Here is a 26,085-nt window from a genome sequence, read left to right as displayed (position 1 = left end):
CGATGATCAACTATATGGAGTCGAATCACGAAAACTCCCTGCCTTTGAAAAATATAACCGAACTCATCAAAATATGACCTTGTAAACCCTGGTTATGTTTCGCAGATCATCAACTGGAGGATAGATCATATATTTCGCATTCAGCAAGGGAATGAGCAAGGGAAGAAGCTCACTCAGCAAGGCTTGCCATGCGAGCAAGGAGGGGATTTGTCTCTCGCGCTCTGTCAATCTCTTTCTCTCTCTCTCAACAAAGAAGAAGACAGAGAAGATCGGCGATTAGTTTCAAGGGTTTGTATCGGCTTGCTCCTCTCCTCTAGTGTACACCTCTTATTCGTGAGCTGCATAGAAAGAGAGTTAACTCTTTGCCGCTTATATGCACGCAAGAAGTTTTGGACAAATTCTCATAATAATTCCCACATTGTGACTTACCTCAACATCATGAGCTCCTGCGAGGGAGGCACTGCATACCTAGCTAGGTACGATTGGGGGTAGGGGACCGCCGGCCCAGTGGGAGGGCCTAGCTAAGTACAATTGCGGTTCCCTACCCCCAATAGTACCTAGCAGGTATGCAGTGCCTCTCGAAAGCTCATGATGTTATTCATTGTATGAAAAACATTGGAAAAGGCTCCGTTTTCCTACATGAGAAAATTTCTAAATCTTCTTGTGATACCAAGCATACACAGAGTCCTCATTCCTGGCAATTTTTTTCTAAACTCGATTCGCAAATTCACTTATTGAAGCCAACTTGCAATCCATGTCACATTTTGAGTTTTGAATTATCCTAATCACTCGCTTAATTGCCGACAACTTTGGTGAATCCGACATGAAACTCGATTAGCAATTCACTTCTTGGATCCAACTTGCAATCTATGTCACATTTTGTGTTTTGAGTTTTCCCAATTTCTCACTTAATTGCCGACATCTTTTGTGAATCCGACGTAAAGCGAGCCGGATTGTGAATTTGTGATTATGAAGATGTCTCCAGTTTAATGATTATATGCAGTAGCAGCAATAGCAATTCCATATGAATGAATGAATGGAGAAGGCTAAGCAAGTGGCAACTGATAAATTACAATGTTTTGAAAGCTGATGACATTTCAAATTTTTTAGTGTTTATGAACAATTTATGGAGGATAATAGAATTGAAAATCGTGACACAGTTGAAGAGTTCCATTTGATTGCATTGTCAAAACTCAGGACCTAAATTGGAGATGTTCGGCTTGCACATGGTGCTAACTGACAAGATTTTAAGAAAGCTTTGCAAAAGGAGTACTTTCTTGAAGATTCTCAAAGAGTGTCCGAGCAATTTTTTATGACATGGATGTAGAAGAAAAACAAGAGCTTATATGCACGAGAGCTATTATGGGAATTCGAGAAAAAATATGAATAATTATCTACAACAAAGCAACAATCCATGAAATAAAAAAAGGGTGGCGTTATTTGTTCAAGCAGCCGACCAATGACTTCAGAAGTGTTTGGTGTAGCTACTTGAAGATCCAATGGAGTTTAACTTCTGATTGGAAAATGGTTTTTGAAGCGGTCATAAGTGTGAAACATCAAATGAGGGTGGACAAGCTAATCGTAGCTAATCCTATGCATGCGATTGAAAAAGAATCAACAGAGAAATCAACCCCTACAAAGCCCAAATTGGAGGAGCCAATTCTTGAAGAACAGGTAATAGGTATATATGAATTAAATTTGGAGGGCTCGACATAGTTCTGATACAAGTTTTATGCCAGTTAAGTTGGTGTATGGGTAGAAATCTGTCATGACTACAGAGGAGAAGATTTTCTTGCTTTGCGTATTCGTCAACTTGAGAGAAAAGTAAAGCTCGGGAAAGCACATTTGAAAAACAAGATAGCAGTCATGAGAAGCATAGGTTGCAACCTCATGCTAAAGAAGACGATCGAGCTGTTTAAGAAGCCAGATGGACAGTTGATCTTTAGTAATCAAAGTTAAAAGCAATTATCAAAGAAAGATGATCTATGTGTGTCAAGGATGCTTACATGACGATGGCTTTGATGATGACAATTGAAGACGGTTGGCGCATACCGAAGGATGCACAAATTCAAAGAGGATAGATGTCAGATTACTCTGTTTCCATTATCTAAAAAAGGATAAAGGGGTGCAATTTACATTTGCTTGAAGTGTATGTATTATTTGTACAATGATAAGAGTACAAATGCAAGCAATAGTAAAGGAGTATGTATGCCAGATGTGATTTTTTGGGATCATAAAGTGTGTTTTGCTGCCTCCGAGCTAAGATGCTTGGAGGTTACCAAAGTGCAAATTTATGGGCTGATTATGCAATGTTCGAAGTGCTCTCGAGACATATCTTTATGGCTCGTTCTTCAGAGTCCGAACGAAAAATTATACACACAGATTTTTCGAAGGTATAATTTACAGATTTCAACGGTTTTTGGAATGCATGTCCAAGTGGGCAATTCAGCTCACGAGGCTTTGATTGATTGCCCCCTAATACGAGCTTCGAAATGTGCCATAGGACGCTCAAATCAAGCTCCATTTGGTCAATTTATGCTCCATATAGTTATAGTTGAATGGCTACACGGGTTCTGGGTATCATTTGACCCAGAAAGATCAATGTAATAATGAATTTTTTTTGTAATTGGGGCCTAATTATTTGGTGCCTTGATGATATACAGCAAGCTTGGTATCGAATCGAACTTTACTGGGGGTCAATTTGAGCTGGGAATGCCAAAAAGAACATGCTGAATAGATTTGTGAGAGAGTTTTAAAGCTCACATAGGGAGGAATTAATCGCTCACATAGCGCCCATGCACTTATCCCACGTGCGCTGAGAGAGCCTGAAGGTGCATATGGAACGCATTTTAGCTCTCCTATTAGGAGCCAAAAGGAGATAATGAGCTCCTTCAGCTCATGGGCTATGGCTGGAGAGGCTAAATTGCTAGACTTAAAAATCAGGTTTCGGCAAGGTTTTAGATATTTTTTTATTGCTGCGTACAATTTTTACGAGCAGCAAGACTTTTGGGGTGTGTTCTAGTGAATGAGCAGGGGAAGAGGAACTTCGAACAAGCAAGGTCAAGGGTGGTGGTTTATCTCTTGCTCTTACAATCAACAAGGCTTGGCAGACGAGCAAGGCAGACGAAGTGAGGGGATTCTCTACTACGAGATACGAGGCCGCTTCCACTGCTTGTTCAGAGAGGGCTTTGGACCACTCTCCAGAGTCATGAGGTACGAGGATCAGAGATGCCTGGGTTGGTTCCTGCTCGAGTTGCGCAAACACAAAGAGAGCCTGATGAGAGGAGAGGTTAGCCAGTCTCAAAGACACATCACAGACTTCTTTAGAACAGACATTGAACACCCAGAGGACCTACTACCACAGCAGATCTTGTCGCCTCATACCGGAGGCACATTGATCGATCGAGCAAACTGAGCTGGGGAGATCCAGACGCCCACGACTGCAGAGGACTACACAACATCGACGGAGGCTACATCAAAGGATTCGGATCACTTTGGGCCGACATGCACGACGCAGGGTCAGACTATTGTCCATGGAGATTGATGAGATCCGCCAGCGACCGATGCTGGATTTCTTGTGACTTGTGGTTTAGCTATCCCAACTAGCTAGCTGCTTAGCTGCTTCGTTCACACGTACCTGTTTAGGATCCCATAGTACTTTTATTTTATCATTGTCATTTCATTTTGTTACTGACTTTGTATCAAATTCACCACATTGGAACGCTTTGGTCTCATAGGTCATTTTGACCTTTTGAAGACGTTTATATAACATTTCATTTTCATTTCATCTCTCTCTCTCTCTCTCTCTCTCTCTCTCTCTGGGCGATCATCTTCAATAACTTCCGTCGGCTTGTTTCTGTCCTCTAGCGTGAGCCACTTGTTGCAAGCTGCTTAGAAAGGGACTTAACCTAGTGTTTGCCGCTTGTACCAAGTATACACAAGGTCACCATAATTTCCTTCAGCATGAGTCTCAATTCTTGACTCCAATATGCAATCAGTATAACATCTTGTTTTGATTCTTCGCAATCGATCTCACAGCCAGGTGCATTCCCGGCTTCTCTCCCTGACCACTTGATTCCATAGGAGAACTCGCATCTTACTCGCTTTTCCTCTTAACAAGAGGGGCTGAAAATCAACCTTTTCCCGTCTTTTCCTGGGCCATCTGAGACCAAATTTGATCCTTGACAGAGCCAGTTGAAACTATCCAGGAACATCCTATTTCACCACAAAGAGTACCATCCACAACCGAGACCCCAATGAGAAAATTCTTAGATAAAAACTAGAGATATGGACAGGTAGTGCCTTCATTTACAGATGCACAAAAAAACGAGACAAAATGAGCACAATCAAAAGAGTGGAAGCCAATTCAGGTAAGCTCCCAATGATGACGTAAGAATACGTATCGCAAGATTTCCTGCTCTCAGGCATCCATTTTCCTCTGTAACTAGCCATACAGGCCATAAAAGTTCACAGCTTAACTACTTCCATCCACATGTAATCAAGTAGGTGCCTTGTCTGTAACACAACAGGTACAGGGCAACCAACCACATTCCTCGGATCTCCTCACGAACACTCTAGCCCCCAAGGCATCAGACTTAGCATCATTCCTAGAGCAGAGTCCATCTTTTCAAGAACAGATGCAAACATCGGGCAACTATTTGATCCTACTACTACACGAAATCAGCTTGAGGTCGAGGGAATCAACGGCATCAGCCTGAACCATCTTGTTCCAACACAAAACAATGCATTCTTCACCAGGAGTCAACGAAATAGGGACCTGAGATGCATATATCTGACATACACACGAAGTGCCTGCATCTAACATGTCATATATTAAGTAAAATCTACACCCTAAGGTTGACCCATATCATAACAGTCTTTTCGCCCTCGGCCAAAGCGATTATCACTTGACATGTTCAACATCCTACTTGTGGTATACAGATAAATCATGTACAATACCCGTATGAACCAAAACATAGATGACCAAAGACCTCAACACTCTTCAAACCAGAAAGATGCCTCTCCTTTAACCAAGCCATAGAAAAGCACATGACCAGCCTAGCATTCACCCACAATTGGAAATTCACAAAGCTGCTTAAAGCAAATACAAGGGTACCACGGTTAATGCAAGACATTCTTGCACTTCGTATGCCAAATTGATATACTATACAGAGTTGTTGAAGAAACATTGAAAAGAAGTAAACTTGCAAAGCGCATGAGACTAGAAGACTCAGAAAATACAGAGCAAAGAGACCTTTGGTTCAAACCTTGTCCCCAACCATAGCCCCAAGTTATCCAAATTTGGAGCTCCATCTGAACCACATGACATCTTGTCAACTTTGCCAGTGATTCATTCAAATATGGTGTGTCAGGTTAAACTACCATCTATGATAAGCTAACTAGCTGCCAACCAAAACATAGACCCAAGCAGACAGGAAGCTCACATACAAATCCAGTAAGCCCATTACCAGTTACCAATAATCACCGCAAGAGCAGTATCCGTGCTTGAAATGGTGGAACCTAAAGGCATCTCTCATGATAATCTCTCTCCCTGTAAGGTAGGCCATGTACTTAGTTGCAGTGTGGCAATCACCACAAACTCGCAAATTCTTGATGATCCGAATGGGCGTCCTTGGTGGAGTCTTTATGAACCCATAACACATGGCAAGTTTCTCACTGTGAAAGTTGATTGCCCGGATTTTGGCAGCTTCATCAATATCATGCAGCACAAAGCGAGTGTCGGGCTCATAGCCAGCTGCATACATCTCCTTCACTATCCTGCTCAGCTCTGCATGAATAGCAGGGAGCTCAGGATGATTTCTGTCATTGGCCATAAATGCATGTACCTTCCCACCGACTTCAATGCGACTAAGACCAGGTTGTTTCTTGATCCCTCTCTCCTCCATCATCTTCCTAATTCTCTGTTTCTCTTGCCATCTGTTGGCTGGTGGTGGAGGCTTCGGGTGAGCCCCTCGCTGAACAGGAGTAATCAATGGTACACCATCATGCACTGTGGGGATTATCTGAGGGCCAATTGTGCGCCTTGGTATGTTTGCTGCAAACAAAACCGTAGGTGCCTGAAATTGCATACTGTTCTTCCACTCTTCTGGCAAATGCAAATGTCCATTTACACCAGCAAGCTGTGGCACAAATTTATCATTGTCTCCGCTGATAAAGCTCCATAGCTCATTAAGACCCAGCGCATCACATAAACTCACAAACAAAACATGAAGTTGAAGCTGAAAAACTTCAATGGTAAACTCCACCTGGAACGCATTTTTGAGAAATGCAAAGGGGAAAAACAGAGGCTTATCTACGTGTGTGTCCTCAAAGGCCAAGCTGAGATCAGAAACGTCTGGGATTTCTTCGACACCTTCGATATCATCACAGCTATGGAAGAAGCTCTCATCATTCATGAAGTCGCTGGAAGATGAATCTAAGGGCTTCTTCCACGGAAGAAGGGCGGAAAGCTGCAGGGGTTTCTTGGCGATGCTATCAATCCAGCTCTGTTGCTGCGACGCAGACAAGACGAGGAGGTGGGCTTTCGGGCGGGAGCGCAGGGAGGAATGAGAAGAAGGGGCAATGGCGCTACGATTCTCGAACGAGAGTACAGAGGAAGTCTGCAAACTGGGCACATCGAGCAACGCCATTGCTGAGTGGAGCGACAAAGAGCTCGCAGCGGACCTAAAACCTCCTACCCTTCACAGACCTCGAACCTTCCACCCTAAAAAATCCCAAGCGCCTTATCTTGGATATTTTCCTCTGCACTTCGGCCACGTGGCGCAATCTCGTTGCACGTTTGCTACTTTGCATAATTTGAATTGAGAACATCAATCGCTCTCCCTCCACACTATCTCGCACCGGCAGCTTCAAATGGGATCTACGGTTGAGGTGATTCGGACCGTAAGATGCACATTTGTAAATTCGGGACATTCGGACCGTAAGATGCACATTTGTAAATTCGGGACATTTGGTAAATTCGGGGAGAAAAGTAAATTCGAGTAGGTTTGTAAATTCGGGGCAATCCGCACCCCACGTCTTGAACCCGTGACCTCTCCACGACGAGCCATGTGGACTAACCACTACACCCGCATGCATTCGTTAAAATATAGGGGATTCGAGTATCTCATATTGTAAATGTGGGTTGATTAGTAAATTCGAGGTAAATTTGTAAATTCGGACAGACTAGTAAATTCGGGGCGATTGTCAAATCTGACGGTCCACGATTGGCGCGCCCCGCGTTTTCCTCCTCCACCATTGATCCCATTTGACCATGCCCGTGTGATATAGTGATGAGGATCTCTCTCTGTCTCTCTCTCCCTCTCTCTCTCTCTCTCCTCCGCCCCCCTCCCTCCCTCCCTCCCTCCCTCCCTCTCTCTCTCCCTCCCTCCATATATATATATGGAAAATTACCAAAATACCCCTCTAGCTTATGGAAATTCCCAAAATACCCCTCAAATTTCAAAAATTCCCAATATATCCCCAATATCTGATCATATATTCTCAAAATGCCCTTCAAATTTTCCAAAATTCCCAAAATACCCCCGGTTGTGAGATTAAATATTTCCCAAAACAAAAAAGTTGTAGCTTTTTATAAGAAGACTAATTGTCTATCAATATAAGATGCTAATAGTATAATTTGAGTTCGTTATGTAGGTTTTGGAGATGAATTGCTTCATTATTTTTAGACATAATTGTCTTTTTTTGCGAGATAATTAGTGACAAATTATGTTCTAAGCACTCAAAAACACATCTCAAGTGTCCAAAAGGAATATAGATTAGAAAATCTTGAACAATCCAAAAAAAAAAGATACAAGGGTACTTTGGGAATTTTTGAAATTTGAGGGGTATTTTGGGAATTTCCACAAATTTGAGGGGTATTTTGGTAATTTTCTCATATATATATATATATATATATATATATATATATATATATATATATATAGAGAGAGAGAGAGAGAGAGAGAGAGAGAGAGAGAGAGAGAGAGAGAGATTTTATTATTGTTCTCGAAGGTCAAATATGACCTATGGGACTAAAGACACATGAGGAAAGCAAGTTCCAATGTAAGCAAAAATAAAGCACTCTAGTACACTCTAGTAGTGTATTGTACTCAAACTCTCGAACTTGTAGCAGTGAGTATAATGTGCAATTTTTGCTTGCTTCCCATGCAATTGAAGGAAGTCTATGTGAGGGGTTTTTGACGCATCTTTATCATGTACTCCACAACCCTTTCCATGCCCATAACCTCAATTGGAAAAGTTGATCCCAACCAAAGAAGAGTTACCCTTTCCATGCCCATAATCTCAATTGGAAAAGTTGATCCTTACCAAAGAAGAGTTACCCTTTCCATGCCCATAATCTCAATTGGAAGAGATCACGACCAAAGAAGTAGAAGCATATATGTGTCTTAACTTGGAGAAAGTTTGTAAAAAGAGATTTTTGGACATTTCAAACTCTTTCCAAGTAGACTTTGAAAACAATTCTACTCCATAAAAAAGAAACGGTGTCACCAATGTGTCAAAAAGGTACTTCTTGAGAACCCAACATTTGAGATCCCGCACATTACGCATGTTCTCAAATGCACAATACGCTCTCTTCCCACCTTCCAAATGACGCATAACACGTGTCCTTGTGATTGGCTGGAACCTTAAGGCTAAGTCACTTAAAGCTCTCAATAACTTCAAGTGTCTCATTGTTGTATACAATGCATGGCTTCTCCTTATGGTTGGTTTTCACAATCATAACCTTTGTTTTGGATTCATGCACAATCAGCCCACTATGCAAGCAAAATTTTTCAAGGACAACCATAAGCTTTTGTTCATCTTCTAAATTGTGTGATAGAAGCACTACATCATCTAGATACAACAAAAGCATGATTACCGCATTGCAAATAGTAACATCTACAATGCCTTCTTGTTACATAAAGTCACATACCATTTGTTCCAATTGATCAGTGCATAGACCAAAGAGGGTTGGTGACAACAGACATCCTTATTTAATGGCAATAATGCTTGCGAAAAATTCCTCTTCCCATGCACAATTGACTCTCATAGACTAGAGAAACCGCAAGCATAAACTCACTTGGCACTTGGAGTTCCTCCATCCTTCTCCACAAATTGTTTCGTGGAATCGTATCAAAGGATTTCTTAAAGTCAATAAAGCAACAACACAATCGCTTGCCTTCAACCGAATTTCCTCTATCAGAACACAAAGAGTGACGAGATGGTCAATGTTGCTATTACATTGACAGTGACCACTTGTCCTTTTGTACGCTTGCCATTCTTTTTAGTCCAATCACTCAATTTTATCTCCATAATGCACCCAAACAACTTTGCCATAATAATTTCCGGCTTGATACCTTGAAGATCTCCCACTTTGTGATTGGTCAACTTTTCAAGCCCGCCACCATACACATCCTCAATACTAAAAAAGAGAACATCCATGGGAGTGAACCATGAAATGGTACCTTTTTGGCATTTGATTGCTCATATTGTTGCCTAAAATGCGTGTACATATCCATATGACTCAAGCTACATAAACTTTCAACCTGCTTGCCCTTCAAGTTTCTCCAAAATCTTCCACATGCACATACCTTTTCTTGGACTTGAAAGAATTGACGCTTGACTTTTCATGCTCTTTTCTTCTTTTGAATTGATGCCTTGTATGCATACAAATGACTTTGATAGTTATCTTTGTCCTTAGTTGCATTTAGTTGTATCAAGGATTTTCAAGCATCTTGACACTCTTTATCAAACCAACTTTTGTGTGATCTACCTTTGTCCATAGTTGCAATTTAGCTGTATCAAGGATTTTCAAGCATCTTCACACTCTTTTTCAAACCAACTTTTGTGTGATCTACCTTCGTTGATACCATGGACATGCCTTATGGCAAGGCATTCTTCAACACAATAACAACCAAATTTCTTGAACGTTCCCATTTAGCTTTCAATGGTGTGTCATATTGGAGCTTCGGCATCCATAACTTTTGCTTAACCATTTCAATATACATTGGTGCCCATTTGAAATCCATGCAAAGCGATAACTTTTCGTCACTTCACATGAGATTTTCATCCTTAGTTTTCAATACATAAGGTCCGATGGTCAAATTTTGGGGTCCATTGACTCCACATAAAATTCTTTATGTAATACATGATGGCTATGGAGAGTAGCATATAGTCAATCACACTATCCCTCATTGTGTTTTCAACATGTAAATCCATCAGTTCCACTCCATAAATATACACATCGATAGTGAGCATACACGTACTATTGCACATGTGTAAACGTAGCTTTCCATAGTGATCCAACTCTTTCTCATCCATTGAAGTATGATCATACAAGAGAACTTCCTCCAACTCCCCTCAACTGTATGGCATATCAAGTTGTTTGTGTATCACGTTGCTAATGTTTTTGTCCGGGCACGTTGCTAATGTTTTTGTCCGGGCATTCATATCCCCAAAGACAATAACTTTGCCTTTAAAATAAGAAACTCCCTTGAAATGTATGGCATATCAATTTTTTTGTGTATCACGTTGCAATGTTTTTGTGTGGGCATTCATATCCCCAAAGACAATAACATCACCTTAGGCTAGCTTCTTTGTTTTTGTCCGGGCATTCATATCCCCAAAGACAATAACTTTGCCTTTAAAATAAGAAACTCCCTTGAAATGTATGGCATATCAATTTTTTTGTGTATCACGTTGCAATGTTTTTGTGTGGGCATTCATATCCCCAAAGACAATAACATCACCTTAGGCTAGCTTCTTTGTATGTGGGTAAAAATTTGGTAAAAGTTGCTTATGTGCGTAAGGAGTTAGTCCAATGTTATGCATGAGGAGGGTGATATGGATGTAATTTTTATGGGGAGGGTTGTTTGAAGTGCATAATCTATTGAGGTAAGGCCAATGGTCAGTTATGCCCCTTGGGAGTTTCCTGTTTAGGGTGTGCCTATGCTAATGGCGAACGAGCTTGTCAAGGAGGATGAGCATTCCATAGAGGAGAACCCGGGTGCAGAGGAGTTAGCCGATGTCAAGTCTCAAGAGTAGAGTGAAGAGGTAAAAGGACATGTTTTTATAGAGGTTATGCATGAAAAGGTAGTGGAGTGTAGTCAAGTTGCAGATGCCAAGAGCCTAGAAGTGGATACAGAATGTGTGCGAGGCCAAGTTGGTGGTCAAGCTTTTGTGGAGCAACAAGAGGAGAAGGATGTCGATGCAGATTTAGCATACGGTGGTGGTGATGAAGATGCAAGATCAAGCTTTTGGGAGACAAGCAAAAAAGATAGCTGGGAGGATGAGCCCACATCATATGGCGAGCAAACAAATTCCGATGAGCAATGTTGATAAGAGTGAAATTGCCTTGTTGTATGTCTGAGAATCTGGTGATTGGCAATGTGAAAGAAGATCAGGTTGAAGCATTAGAGCTTGTGCACGAGGATATGCAATTGAGTATGGCATGGGACACTATGTTGATGGCTATGCTAATGAGGGTTGCGATGGAAGGTGTTATAGCATTGCAGTTAGTTTGCAGCTTTACAAAGAAGGGCAAGGCCGCATCTGTGGACAACCAAGCTGGCCTACAAGGTCGACAAGAGGATGGTGATGAAGTGGAGGCCAATGGATTTGGACACCCTTCTTGTGCTCATAATGTGCTAGATGCTGAACAGAGGGAGCATCTACTCTCGCATATGGATTTCACTGGTGATGGCTTGGATATAGGTTCTTTTGATCAGGTATGCACTGCAAAGGAAGCTGATTGGGGATTTCACGACCCAGTGATTGACATGGATGAGGAGTCGTAGGTGCTTGTTGATAAAAGATTTGGCTAGGATACAGGTGATGTGCGGGTTTACCCCTCCACAAATGGAGTTCCCTTTGGGTGAGCAATTGTCTGCTACTATTGTTATGCATGCAGAGGTAGCTATGGAGGAGTATTTGTATTAGCCACAATGCCCTTTAGAGGAGATTCCTTCCATGGAGACATGGTTGGGAGGGTGGATCAAGTACGTATATGTCTGATGGTATGCATTTGGATTGTGATGGTGTGCCAATGGATGCTTGGAATAGTGCAGATATGCCATGGGCAGCTCATATGCATGATTGGCTACGCGTTGGGGTGCAACATTATGGGAAGGTGTTGCATGTGAATGGACGTGACCAGTGCCAGGTGTTTGACCCAAGTGGAAGCTATGTTATGATGTAGGGGGTTCGTCAGCCCGCTTGAGCAAAGGCGGGGGTAGCAAGAGTCAGGTTTTATATATATGGTGGCTAGTTATAGTGTGTATAAAGTGTTTGTTTGTTGTGCAGTTTTGGAGTCCAATAAGCATGAATGTTTCAACAAGGGGGTTGGGCAACGCACTTGAGCAAGGGTATCAAGTAGTAGGAGACAAATTTGTACATATGGTAGTGGTTATGGTGTGCGAAGTGTGTTTGTTGGGTGTTGCAATTTTTTAGTTCAATAAGCCTTTTTTTGGTTGAACATAAATGTTCAACAAGGGGGTTGGGCAATGATGGTGCGACCAAAGTTGGTCGATGCTAGGAATTGGTCAATGCAATGATATGGGTGTCTATAGGTGCAAGAAACGATGCTAAAGCGGGTGCAAAGGTCCTAGGCAAACAAGCGATAGCGATAATGTATGTCTTGTTGGGGTATAAAGCCCAATGTGGTCGCCCAGGTAAGTGGGCGGGCCGCCAGGTATGTACACATATTCTTTTGTAAAAACCTAATAAGAACTCACTATGCTCTACACATTACAGTAGAGCCAGTTCACCATATCGTCGTGCTCTTCTTCTCGCACTCTCTCTCGCATCGCACTTCCGCTCGTACTCCTTCAACTGGTATCAGAGCTCAGATCGAGGCTCGGGGCAGCACTGCAGGAGGCTAGAGTCACCAGCTCATATTGGAGTGAAATTCGATAGGCGAAGACACGGCCCCAAATCCTCTGGGACAACTCGAAGGGCTTGGTGTTCTCAGAATTTCATTCTGAGGTCATCTCGGCCACTGTTCAGCTTCGACAAAGGTTTGCGCAGGCCATTTTCGGTTACGTGGTCTCGACGAGTGCAGATCCGACTCTGCAAATTTAGGGTTTTCGGCCTACGACTGCAGGTGCTAAGGATATCGACACTCCCAGAGTGTTGATTTGTGGCTGTCTACACATCGAAGGACGGCTCACAGTTCTTGGAGGCGTGTCACATACGACACGGGCACATCTACACACAGTATGTAGGCGACATCCACTAGTTCATCAGGTTGATATTGGTTCAGAGGTCAGTTTACAGGGGAAACTTTGCCGAATTTTTCCCAGGAAAGTAAACCACTGTGAAGCGTAGCTATGGCTGGATCACAGGACACTGCTCTTTACAATATCAAGAAGCTGGATGGAACCAATTTCCCATTGTGGAAGAAGCAGATTTGGCACGTGTTGGTACAAAAGAAGCAGATAAAACCTATAAAGCTCAAAGGGATAAAACAAGAAGATATGGACGAAGATGAATGGAGCGAAATGGATGAATTGGCACTTTCTACCATTATGCTGACTTTGGCAGAAAGCGTTTACTTCAATGTAGCAGACGAGATGTTGGCTTATCAAGCATGGTTAAAGCTGAGTGATCTTTATGAGAAGCAGAGTGCAGCTTCACAGGTATACTGGCTTAAGAAGCTTGTTGACTTGAAGATGAAAGAAGGGACACCTATGTCCAATCATTTGAATGAATTCAACACAATCTATAGTCAGTTGTCAGCTCAAGGTGTCAAGTTTGATGAACCTGTTAGAGCTATGTTCCTGTTGATCACATTGCCGGAAAGTTGGGACACTTTTCGCACAGCTTTGAGTAATTCTGCACCTCCAGATGGTTTGAACATAGCAGGTGTAGAAGGAAGTCTGCTTACTGAAGAAACCAATAGAAAGACAATGGACAAAGGCAAAGGAACAGCCTTAGTTGTCAGGGGAAGGACCAAAGAAAAGTACAAAGGTGGAAAGAGGAATCAGTCTCATAGCAAGTCCCGCAGTGCTAAAGGCAAGAGTGACATAGAATGCTACCATTGTGGCAAGAAGGGTCACATGAAAAGAGACTGCAGAGAATGGAAAGCAGAAAAAGGCAAAGAGAAAGCTGAAGACCATGGTGAGAAGAACAAGTCCTCAGTGAAGATTCAAGAAATAAATGTGACAAACATTGTTGCAGAGGATGACAGTCTAGTGTCAGGAGACATCTACTTCTTGAAGAATACAATGGACTCAGCTCTTCTTTCAGCATCTGATGGAAATGCACTGAGTGACTGGATTATAGACTCAGGGGCATCACTTCATGTGTCTCCAAACAAGGAGTGGTTTACCTCTTATGTGACCACTAAAGATCATGTTCGGCTAGGCAATGGGCAAACATGTGAGATCTTAGGTGTTGGAGATGTTCAATTGAAGTTTCAGAATGGCTCTTCTTTCACGCTGAAGAATGTGAGACATGTTCCCGCAATTACAAAGAGCTTGATCAACACAGCTTTACCTGATGATGCTGGCTACGTCACCACTTCTGGACAGAACATGTGGAAGATATCCAAGGGTTCTATGACAGTAGCACATGGAGTAAGGTCTGGAGGACTTTACGTGATTTATGTATCAAATGTCTCTAAAAATGTAATCAATGTAACCAAGCAGCCGAACGTTTCTTTGTGGCATAGCCGGTTAGGACATATGTCCAAGAAGGGAATGGAAATCTTGTCTCTTTCTGGTTATTTGCCTGGCTTTTCATTTAATGATTTTGAATTCTGTGAACATTGTCTGTATGGTAAGCAAACAGAGCAGCCACATAAGCATAGAAGCAGTAGAAGAGATACACAGTTGGCACTTGTTCATAGTGATTTGTGTGGACCTATGCCTAACCTATCTCTAGGAGGAGCTTCTTACTTTATGACATTTATAGATGATTACTCGAGGAAAGTATGGGTTTACTTTCTCAAGCACAAGGATGAAGCGTTTAGTGTTTTCAAAACGTTTGTGACACTTGTGGAGAATCAAAGTGGCAAGAAGCTTAAATGCTTACGCACTGACAATGGTGGAGAGTATGTTTCAAAGGCCTTTCAAGACTTTTGTGAGTCAAAAGGTATAAAACGTGAACTTACTGCTCCTTACAATCCTCCTCAAAATGGTGGTGCTGAGAGGATGAATAGGACCATACAAGAGAAGGTCAGAAGTATGTTGTCTAATGCACAACTGCCAAATGGGTTTTGGGCTGAAGCTGTATCAACAGCTTTTCATCTTGTAAATAGATCTCCTAGCAAGGTTTTGCAGAAGGATTCAATGCCAGAGATGGTATGGTCAGGCAAAATGCCCTCATACAAGCATCTCAGAGTCTTTGGCTGTGAGGCATATACTCACGTTCCAAAGGAATTTAGGAACAAACTTGAGCCAAAGAGTAGAAAGTGCATCTTTCTAGGCTATGGTAATTCTGGTGAGATGGGGTACAGACTTTGGGATCCCGAATGCAGAAAGGTTGTCCGCAGCAATGATGTTCACTTTAATGAATCCAAATATCATTCTAAACCAGAGAGGGTTGAGGAGATTAGAAGAGTTGTCTTCCAAGAAGATGGACCTGCACGTGCAAGACAAAATGTCAGGGCTCAAGAGGGGCAAGGATAGGATAGAGTGGAACCACAGGTTGTGGTTGAGCCTGAGCCACCTATTGTGCGTAGATCTGGACGTGTCACGCGACCTCCTGATAGGTTTGTTCCATCTATGAACTATGTCATGTTGACTGATTGCAATGAGCCTTCATGTTACAAGGAAGCAGTGCAAATGAAGGACTCCGGGAATTGGCAATTGGCCATGCAATCTGAGATGACAGCTCTGCATAAAAACCAGACATGGAAGCTAGTTAAATTACCACAGGGCAAAAAGGCTCTACCTTGTAAATGGGTTTACAGGTATAAGATCACCGCTCATGATAGTCAGCCAAAGTACAAAGCAAGGCTTGTTGCCAAGGGCTTTAAGCAAGAACAAGGCATTGACTTTGATGAAGTCTTCTCTCCGGTGGTCAAGATGACTACATTGAGATGCTTTCTTGCATTGGTTGCCATATTAGATTTGGTGTTGCACCAAATGGATGTCAAGACAGCGTTCTTGCATGGTGATTTAGATGTGGAAATTTACATGCAGCAGCCAGAAGGGTTTGTTGAGAAAGGTAAGGAAGATTGGGTATGCCAGTTGTTAAAGAGTCTTTATGGCTTAAAACAATCACCGAGGGCATGGTACCATAAATTCCACAAGTTTATGCTTTCTCAAGGCTACAAACATAGTGAGTTCGATCACTGTCTATATACAAAGAAGGCTAAGGATGGTAGTTGGCTGATCCTTATTTTGTATGTGGATGACATGTTGATTGCTGGCAAGCACTTGGAAGAAATTTCAGCTTTGAAGTCAAAGATGGCAAAATCGTTTGACATGAAAGACATGGGTGAGGCAAGTCATATACTTGGTATGCGCATTGAGAGAGACAGCTCAAAGAAGTTGATTTGGTTATCTCAAACAGAGTATATTGACAAGGTTTTGCAACGTTTCAATATGGAGAAGGGAAAGGCACTGAGTGTTCCATTGCCACCATATGGGAAACTTAGCAAACAAGATTGTCCTGTGTCTGAGGAAGAACAGGCTAAAATGGATAAGATTCCATATGCGTCTGCAGTGGGTAGTTTGATGTATGCAATGATTGCTACTCGCCCAGACATTGCATTTGCAGTGGGAGTAGTAAGTCGATACATGTCAAACCCAGGCAAGAAACATTGGGAGGCAGTGAAAGGAATATTGAGATACCTGAAAGCTACAAAGAGTATGCGTATATGCTATGGGAGTCAGGAGCTAAGTGTAAAGGGTTTTACAGACTCAAATTATGCAGGTGACTTAGACAACCGAAGGTCTACGTCAGGGTATGTCTTTACATTGGCTGGTGGAGCAGTATCATGGCATTCTAGATTACAAGATTGTGTTACTCAGTCTACTACAGAGGCTGAATATGTTGCAGCATCAGAGGCATGCAAAGAATCAATTTGGCTTAATCGACTAGTAACAGATTTGGGAATCAAAGAAGAGATGCCTGTGTTATATTGTGATAGTCAAAGTGCTATACAATTGGCTCGCAATCCAGTTTATCACTCAAAGACAAAGCATGTGGATGTGAAGTATCATTTCATCAGGGAAATGCTCGAGGATAAGCAACTTCAGCTTGTCAAAGTTCACACCACAAAAAATCTTGCTGATCTACTTACAAAAGGACTTCCCTCATAGAGCTTTGCGCAGTTTCACAAGCAGATAGGTGTAGGGTAGTACATCACTTCTCTACATCTCTTGTATATTAGCTTGTATAGTAGCTTCTCTCACACTTAAAGTACCACATTGGACTTTAAGTGGGAGGTTGTTGGGGTATAAAGCCCAATGTGGTCGCCCAGGTAAGTGGGCGGGCCGCCAGGTATGTACACATATTCTTTTGTAAAAACCTAATAATAACTCACTATGCTCTACACATTACAGTAGAGCGAGTTCACCATATCGTCGTGCTCTTCTTCTCGCACTCTCTCTCGCGTCGCACTTCCGCTCGTACTCCTTCATGTCTAACGTGGTTTCTTAGGCCAAGTAGTCTCCAAAAAGGCTCAAGCAGGTTGGCAAGGTCCAGGTGTCCGAAGTGCGGGAATTATGCCTTGGAATGTGGTGCTTGAGATGCTCTACAAGCTAGTCTAGACGGCTCCTCAAACGGAGCTCCGGTGTGGGAGTTATGCTAGTCAAAGGTGGAAGGTTTTGCAGATCCTTGATGGACAGGGCAGGTGGAGACAAGTTTCTAGACTTGATGTCAATGGATATCGTGTTGCAGAGCATGTTGATCTTCTTGGATTGTCAATCGGAGCTCGAATGAGCAAGATATGACCACTTGAAGATTTCAAGGGGGACAAGTTATGTGGAAGATTGAACGCATCGATAGACATGCCATCTGGTGTTTTTTTGGCCCCAACAGATTTCCAAAAAGTAGTGGGCATTGTGTGGAGCCAATAGGATTTGAGGGCTCATCAATCGGAGTTGCGGTGGAGGAGATATGCCAGATCAAAGTTTGGTGTAGTTTGCAGTGGGATGTGGACATATGACTTTTCACCATTTTGGCGGCCTCGGTTGGCGGTCTTGACCAGGTTAGAATGTGGCAGGGTTTTCATAGTTTGGAGTCAAGGAAGTGAATTTTTGGTCGAGATTTGCGACTTGGGAATCAAGTCGGTGAGAAAGAGAGTGGAGAAGATTAAAAAAGGGCACTCAAAGAGGGTCTTTTGATATAAATTCTATGTGAGGTTTGGGGAGGTTCAAAGGGTGGCCACCCCAAGCAATGCCACATGGTAGCGGCTATAGTCCCACATGTGGGCATGCGAAGCAAGGAGTAAGAGTATATAGGCTGGAGTGAGCACTTCCCTTGGGCATGAATTGAGAGAGAGAGAGAGAGAGAGAGAGAGAGAGAGAGAGAGAGAGAGAGAGAGAGAGAGAGAGAGAGAGAGAGAGAGAGAGAGAGAGAGAGAGAGAGAGAGAGAGAGAGAGAGAGAGAGAGAGAGAGAGAGAGAGCTCTCTAGCATGTGGCTATGGCGTGGTGCCTTTGGCGCTGCTCGCTTGCTTACCAGGCGGCTCTGGGTGATTTTGGTGGTGTTGCGGTGGCACATAGCTACAATCAGTGGTTGGACAGTAGTGCATTGTAGTGATGACATGGCAGGTTCACAAGCGATGGTTCTTGTGGCTCCATGAGGCCCCATTTTATTGAAGAAGAGGGGTGACCACTAGTGCTAGCGCTAGTGGCCTCGAGGCATTGAAACTGAGAGTGAGAGAGGGAGTTGAAAGTCGACCAAGCAGTGCCAAGCTCATCAAAGTTTCTAAATTGAGTGCAAAGGTGGACCAATGAGAGAGGAGCTGCTAAAAATGGCAAAGGAGCCTCTATAAAAACAACTTTTTTTGTCATTTTTTTAGGGTTTTTGGAGGCCACTCTCAGAGTGTGTGCCTATGGAGCTTTATGGGTGTGTGGTTTGCCGAGTCGGCCATGGAGTGGCACTCATGTTAATGTAAAGAGGTTTGCTAGATCAAGTGAAGTAGTGTATTGCCCGACTGTCTATGGGCCCCCACCCCCGTTTCTCTTCTGCTATTTCTCTTTGTGTGTGTGTGTGTGTTTCGACGGAGGTGTGTGTCCACGGACCGTTTTGTGGTGTAGAGAGAGAGAGAGAGGTTCTGTGTGTGGCAATGATCTATGCAATAGAAGCTGTGCAGATGGAGTGTGGGTGTCGATCCCCAAAGTGTGTGTGCATGTGTTATGTCTTGGTGAGCATGTTGACGCGTTGGTTTGTGTGCAAACAGTGGTCTTCTAGTGTGAGTTGGTTGTTTTGAAGGTGTTTTCTAAGAGGACAGAGGTGTTGTGAATACCCTTGGCTATAGAGAGGCACAATGTGTGTGTGTGTGTTGGGTGTGTTACCCATTCCCCCTCTCCGACGTCCCACGCCAATGGTTTGCGAGGAAGTGCGGTGGCATGTGCTTGCGTGCTTTGCGGTCATGCAAGGTAGCATATTGGCCTCATCACCTTGGATCTCAATGATGAGCAATTGTTCTACACTTGTTGAGCCTACGACAAAGGGGTTCAAAATGGTATACAAGCTACACTACAAACACAAGCAGCCTCATAAACCTCAAGTTTACCATCGAGCACAAAGTGCAGCTTGATGCTCAACATGTTTCCTCGAATCCAAAGCTTTTTTCCAGCCATAAGATGCCATGAAGACTCTGGACAAGGCTCTCTTAGAACGCTTATAACGCTTGGTTTTCTTGTTGTTATAGCAAGGTTTTTCATAGACTTAGCAATTTCCATTCATCTGCATGGATTTGCAAGTAGGAATGATTGTTAATTTTATGATTGCACATGCATATGAATTATACATATGCCATATGCTTGAAATTTGAAAGAAGGTAGATAGCAATGCTATAAGTCAATTTGAATGTTCTTAAATTGTTGGTTTCTACATACATGCATACACAATTGTTTGATAGGTTTCATATGTTTGATACGGATACTTATTAAGAAACATGAGGGTATACCAAAAGTACCGCGAGGAGAGACACCTTCCAGCCAATATGAAAATGAACAGCCACAGCCTCATCCCTATACACAACACATGTCTCTTTAAATTTCATTAGAATTCTTCCTTCAATTGCGTAAGCTACTCAGTTAATAACTACAAAATCCAAAGAAAAAATAAAAAACTTCGCCTTCTACATTGAACCAGTTTGATGACTCGGATCCAAGGCTAGTGTTACATGCTCCTGTAAGAGATAAACCTCATCATGCAGCTTACAGTACCACCATGGACTAATTGACTACCTTGGTCAATTTCATTAAATGCGTTGGGCCCACCACAATGACATTTCACTTCTTCAAAAGAATGCAAATACAAACTCTTTTAAGTGCAAACATAGATTTCCTGTGCAAGCCGCAATGGAAAAAAGACGAGAAAATAAGTTTGATTGATGATATGGTCGACTCGAGAGCCCCAAAATATGCACCGCAAATATAATGGAGTACAAACTAGACAGAGGGAGTCTGTTGTTAGTTCAATGAAGCAGAGACATGTACAACAGTACTTGTCCATTCCTAAAACAAGGCACTGAGTTATGTCTGCAAAATCAAAGTGAAGAGCCTCATAATGCACAAAGAATAGTTTGGATATGCACTGAAGCCCATGCATTCTATCCCCAATGAATTACATTTGCCTCATATCGTTCACCATTGAGGATGAAGGCTGCCTTCTCCACTTCACCTAATGCTCAAGTCTACTTTGAGCGCCCACCATTTGGTATGTGTGCTCTGAACTTTAAAACGAGGTACAAGGTTGTCATATGTGCTTCTAGGCAACTAGTTACCTTCCATGAGGTTGCCAATGTATTCTGTTACGCCGTGTAACTTTTTTTATTCAAAGAGTTCGTATTACTTTTGCTTTCACAGGTTTGAGCAGCCGTGTTGATGCTGCACTGAAGATGACATTGGATATGCACTGTTCTCTCCATATAAAACATTGCCATATGCTTGGCAGCCTTCATCCTCAATGGTGAACGATATGAGGCAAATGTGATTTTTTGGGGACTGAATGTGCAGGCTTCAATGCATATTCAAACTATTCTTTGTTCATTATGAGGCTCTTCACTCTGATTTTGCAGACATGACTCAGTGCCTTGTTTTAGGAATGGACAAGTACTGTTGTACATATCTCTGCTTCATTGAACTAACAACAGACTCCCGCTGTCTAGTTTGTACTCCATTATATTTGCGGTGCATATTTTGGGGCTCTCGAGTCGACCATATCATCAATCAAACTTATTTTCTCGTCTTTTTTCCATTGCAGCCTGCACGGGAAATCTATGTTTGCACTTAAAAGACTTTGTATTTGCATTCTTTTGAAGAAGGGAAATGTCATTGTGGTGGGCCCAACGCATTTAATGAAATTGACCAAGGTAGTCAATTAGTCCATGGTGATACTATAAGCTGCATGATGAGGTGTATCTCTTATAGGAGCATGTAACACTAGCCTTGGTCTGAGTCATCAAACTGGTTCAATGTAGAAGGCGAAGTTTTTTATTTTTTGTTTGGATTATGTAGTCATTAACTGACTAGCTTATGCAATTGAAGGAAGAATTTAAAGGAAATTTAAAGAGACATGTGTTGTGTATAGGGATGAGGCTATGGCTGTTCATTTCCATATTGGCTGGAAGGTGTCTCTCCTCGCAGTACTTTTGGTATAACCTCATGTTTCTTAATAAGTATCTAATGACTTCACTGTGTGAAAGCATACAAAACCATGTTCTTAGACAAGTTTTTATCCAAAAGGGAAGAGAAGATAGATTAAAGTTTGTCATTAATAATTAGAGTTGCTTGTATATATTTATATCGTTAGTCCTATACCTAACTCGAGGGCCCTAGTCTAAATCTCATTAGGGAGTATTCTAGTTGAGGGCATGTTGTGGTTTTTCAATGGGAATGTGATGTGAATATTACAAGCAAGACAGTAGAGGCTCTATGCAAAAATGAAATAGCTTAAGTATGAACAAAATCCATGTTTCAATTCTGAGAAAAATTAGTATTAAAAAGAGTCTTTTTACTGCGATGAAATTGGAGTCAATTAAGTAATATTTGTTGTTCCCCTCTCAAAAACAACCTTCGACAAAAAGTGGACTTAATTTTTGCTGAATTGGGTTCCGCTTCTCAGTTATATGAGTGTGATTTTGAGTCTTTACCATGTACATCATGGTAAAGACTCAAATGGTTTGGCTTCTCAATTATATGAGTCTGAATTTGAGTCTTTACCATGTACATGGTAAAAGAGAGCTTATAGCCCCATCGTTGTTGGTTCCAAACACTCTCCACTACATTACTCTTAAAGCTAGGGCTTTATGATGGTTGCAACCTAGCCATAAGGGCAACATTTAAGGAATTTTTGGCTCAAATGGCATGTTGCATCTATATATAATGCCACATACACCACAAAAATATGGTGTCAAACAAAGGAAGAACAAGTCTTGATGGCTGATGGAGATGGCTAGGTTTATGCCCAAAGCTAAAGGTCTCCCTCAAAACTTCTGGGGATGAAGGCTTGTGTCCGCAAATATGTATTAAGCAAATATACTCCACAAACTTGAAGAGGATTACACCATTAGAGGCTTTGTATAACAAAAAGCCTCCAATGTATCATTTGGGTGTTTTCTGGTCCTGATTATGCTCATACTCCTCACTAGTTAGGAGGCAAGGTTGATAATAAGCCAATCAAACATACAACAACAGTAAAGGTTACTTGATTTGCAATCCAATTACACGCTTTTTGAAAATTATGATCTCTAGCCTCATGTACAAAAAAAAGGGGAGGGGGTGGGGGGGGGGGGTATATTGGAAGGGATAATTCCATTTGTCATTGGCAATCATGATTTGTACTAGTATGATACTATTGAAGAATCTTCACCTCAAGATGTAGAGGAGTCTATGCAGGAAGAGCAAGTGGCTTTCAGATCAAGAAAGAGCCATGCCTATATTAACTATAAAAACTTTTTGTTATATTAGATTAGATGCATTGTAGTTGCACAAAGCACATGCCAATACAAGTTTTGTCAAGGACATCATGGCAAATTGGTTTTCGCAAGGTGATATAGAGGATCCAGCTCTTTGAAGGCTCTTGTGATAATTAGAATGAAGCTATCAACAAGAGAATTATTGTTTACATGATAATCATACTTAGGATATGGTGGATTTTCCAAAGGGCAAGAGTCCTATCGGTATTAAGTGGGTGCTAAAGACCAAGAGAAAGGTTGGAGTTGTTGATGCAAGGCTTGCAACTGAAGGCTATGTGCAATGAAATGGCCTCAGATTTGATGAGACACTTGATCCCACTTCATCGGCATCCATAGAGCAATAACCAAGAAGCTAATGATAGTTTTTCTAACCATAACAATCCCCTCTTGAAAGAATTATGAGAATTCCACGTTATCTACGTGACCAATCATGCACTTCACAACATTCCTATGCTTTATACCTAGGTTGTGCTCATATGAACCTACTAGCTTGAGCAACCCACAACTGAGTGTCACGATGTATGTTATGTATCGATAATTGAAGCACTCAATCTTTGCCAAAAAAATGTTCAATGGGCTATCAACTATCATACATCCTCAATTTAAGCTTTATTTGCAATAGGGTAGATAGTAGTTTACAATTTTCATACCAACTTTCGACCTTGTTAAGGATGTTATGTGAATACTTTTTCTTAAACATTTATATGCATTACACAAACTAAATACCTGGCCTAATCTTATAGCAAAAAGGGGCAAGACATCTCGAAGAGTCTCCTCAAAGAGTAAAATGCAATTCTATCTTCCTCATTGCTTATAATAAGCAGGCCTTGGGGACACATATCATGCACATCATGATAACACTACATTGTTCTTTCATGTTGTGACGAGTTTGGGGGTGGCCTCTATAACACCGCCATATTTGCACGATAGATAAGGATGAATAACTTAGGTTTCACAAGAAAATATGGGTTGATCTCCACTCACAAATTTTGATCACCCTTACCACACACACAACCCCGCCTACACTTGACTAACTTCCCTCTACACTGCCATAGCCCCATCTATGATCAATTGCACTCAAGGAAGAAAACAAACCATTGAATTTTAGGAGAAAATCCAAAAAAATTTAAGGAAAACTTTTTCATTTTTAGACATAAAGACTGCACACTCCCATGATCTCAAGAGTCCTGACTTTTGCAACACAAGGCTTCATAGTTGCTCCTATACATGCACATAAATTCATTAAAAGCCATTCCAAACAAAACTTATATAAAAAACTGTAATCTTTAGTCAGAAAACTAAAAAAAAACCCATAGAGAAAATGGGAAACACTCTCCTATTCACATGTATAACAGAGCGGTTTTGTTGTTATACTCAAGTCTTAATCATGTACTACAAGAGAGCTCGACTTCACCTAGCTTCCATCACAAACAACATGAAGAGGGGTGAAATTGTAGAGGTCCACACCCACATTCATGGCCATGTTGAGGAGAGGCGCACCCTCAACTTGAGCCATAGGGCCCTTTCATTTCAACGTAGGCACCTCTACTAAGTAACCCCTACCCACAATTGTGGGATGCACTAAAAAGGGCTTCCTTGTAAGACCTAGGGTAACTGAACATAGGATCCTCCTCCCTACCTCCCTTTATATAGGCCTAGCTCCTAGCTCTTGCCCTAAGCGGATCCTCGGTCCACACTGGTCTAGTCCAGGCCCTTGGCCTAGGTCCCTAACCCCCTAGGTTGGGCCTTGCCCCGTAGGACCCTTGTCCTGACATTACTCCCCCCTTACGGAAGAGTTTTCGTCCTCGAAAACACAAGTAGTAATATCTTCTTAAGGATACTGATGTTTTCTTTATTGACGTCTCATACGTGAGCCACTTGTCTGTATGGCTGATAATTGGTGCAGTGAGGAGGTTCAATGAAACCAAGAGAAACATCTTGATTTTCAACATTGTTGTCCTTTTGCAACCACTTGGGTCTAAATGTTTTCAGATCTTCTGAAGGTACTGGAATAATACAAGGAAACCTTGGCGTAACTTTCCATGCAGTTGTGAGCCAGATTTCCTACTCGCGTTGTCAGGAGTTTTTTGGAAGAAGTGATTGTGCATATGTATATACACATGCATGGTGCATCGAATACAGGATTGCCCATTTTCCAAAGCCAGGTGGTTACGTGGGGCCCACATGTGTACAAGTAGGACAGGGTGTACATAGTGCATCGATTTTCACTATTACCAGTACCAGTGTGTTTTTTCTACAATAATGAGGAGTTGGTAGTGCGTAAAACTTCTGGAGGAAGCTATCCGCGGGCCGACGACATGAGGTAAGCAGGTGCGTCAGATGGTATCTAGTGGCGTCAGGAGGCTGAATGGGGTCAATACTTGCACCTGGAGAAGTACGGACACAGCGTGGGTGTTTCCTTGTGATAATTATGCAGAAAGGTCATCATGAGGACCATATTTTGGGGCCACTTCACGTGGTTGCGAGACGCATTATTGGAAAAAGCTGAGTGCCAGGTGTGCGGATGATGCAAAAAGGTGACAACTATGCACCGCGAGGTCAGTTTTTGGCATGTTCGGGGTCCGTTTGAGGTCAACTAAAAGGCCAAGGGTGCCCAAGTAATAAAGCTAAGTGTGGTAACTGAAAAACAGAGAGAAGACCAGAAAAAATGTGGAGAGAAGAGGAGGAACAGCTGCAACTGTGTTTTTGGGATTTTTGGGGTTTTTGGAGCCTGTTTTGGCCGTAAACTGCTCATCCGAGGTCGGGTTTGAGCACTTTGACATTGTAGACTGGGGTTTTGGGCCGTTCCGGATGCAATGGAACTATCCATTTTTCCAAATTCCTCACTCTTTTTCTTTTATTTTTGCTGTGTAAGTTTCTCCTATGAGCGAAGCTTCTACTCCAATTTGTGATTGTATCTGGCATGTTCTACCCATATTGTGTGACCTGTTTGCCCCATTGGTGTTGGCCCAAGCTCTATTGT

General features: G+C 42.1%; 1 protein-coding gene across 1 annotated transcript; it reads right to left on the bottom strand.

Annotated features, from left to right (window-relative positions):
• Nucleotides 1-5,064: 5,064 nt before the first annotated feature.
• LOC147427869 (uncharacterized) lies at nucleotides 5,065-6,716 on the bottom strand. Its single transcript, XM_086497674.1, has one exon. It carries the CDS (start codon nucleotides 6,648-6,650, stop codon nucleotides 5,472-5,474), a length of 1,179 nt encoding a protein of 392 aa, XP_086353800.1. The 5' UTR covers nucleotides 6,651-6,716; the 3' UTR covers nucleotides 5,065-5,471.
• Nucleotides 6,717-26,085: the final 19,369 nt, after the last annotated feature.

This window comes from Adiantum capillus-veneris, chromosome 23, assembly GCF_014529385.1.
Source record: "Adiantum capillus-veneris isolate H3 chromosome 23, ASM1452938v2, whole genome shotgun sequence".
In the NCBI taxonomy this organism is placed as follows: Eukaryota; Viridiplantae; Streptophyta; class Polypodiopsida; order Polypodiales; family Pteridaceae; genus Adiantum; species Adiantum capillus-veneris.
Note: the sequence above shows the minus strand (reverse complement) of the source record. Positions and strands in the feature narration are given on the sequence as shown.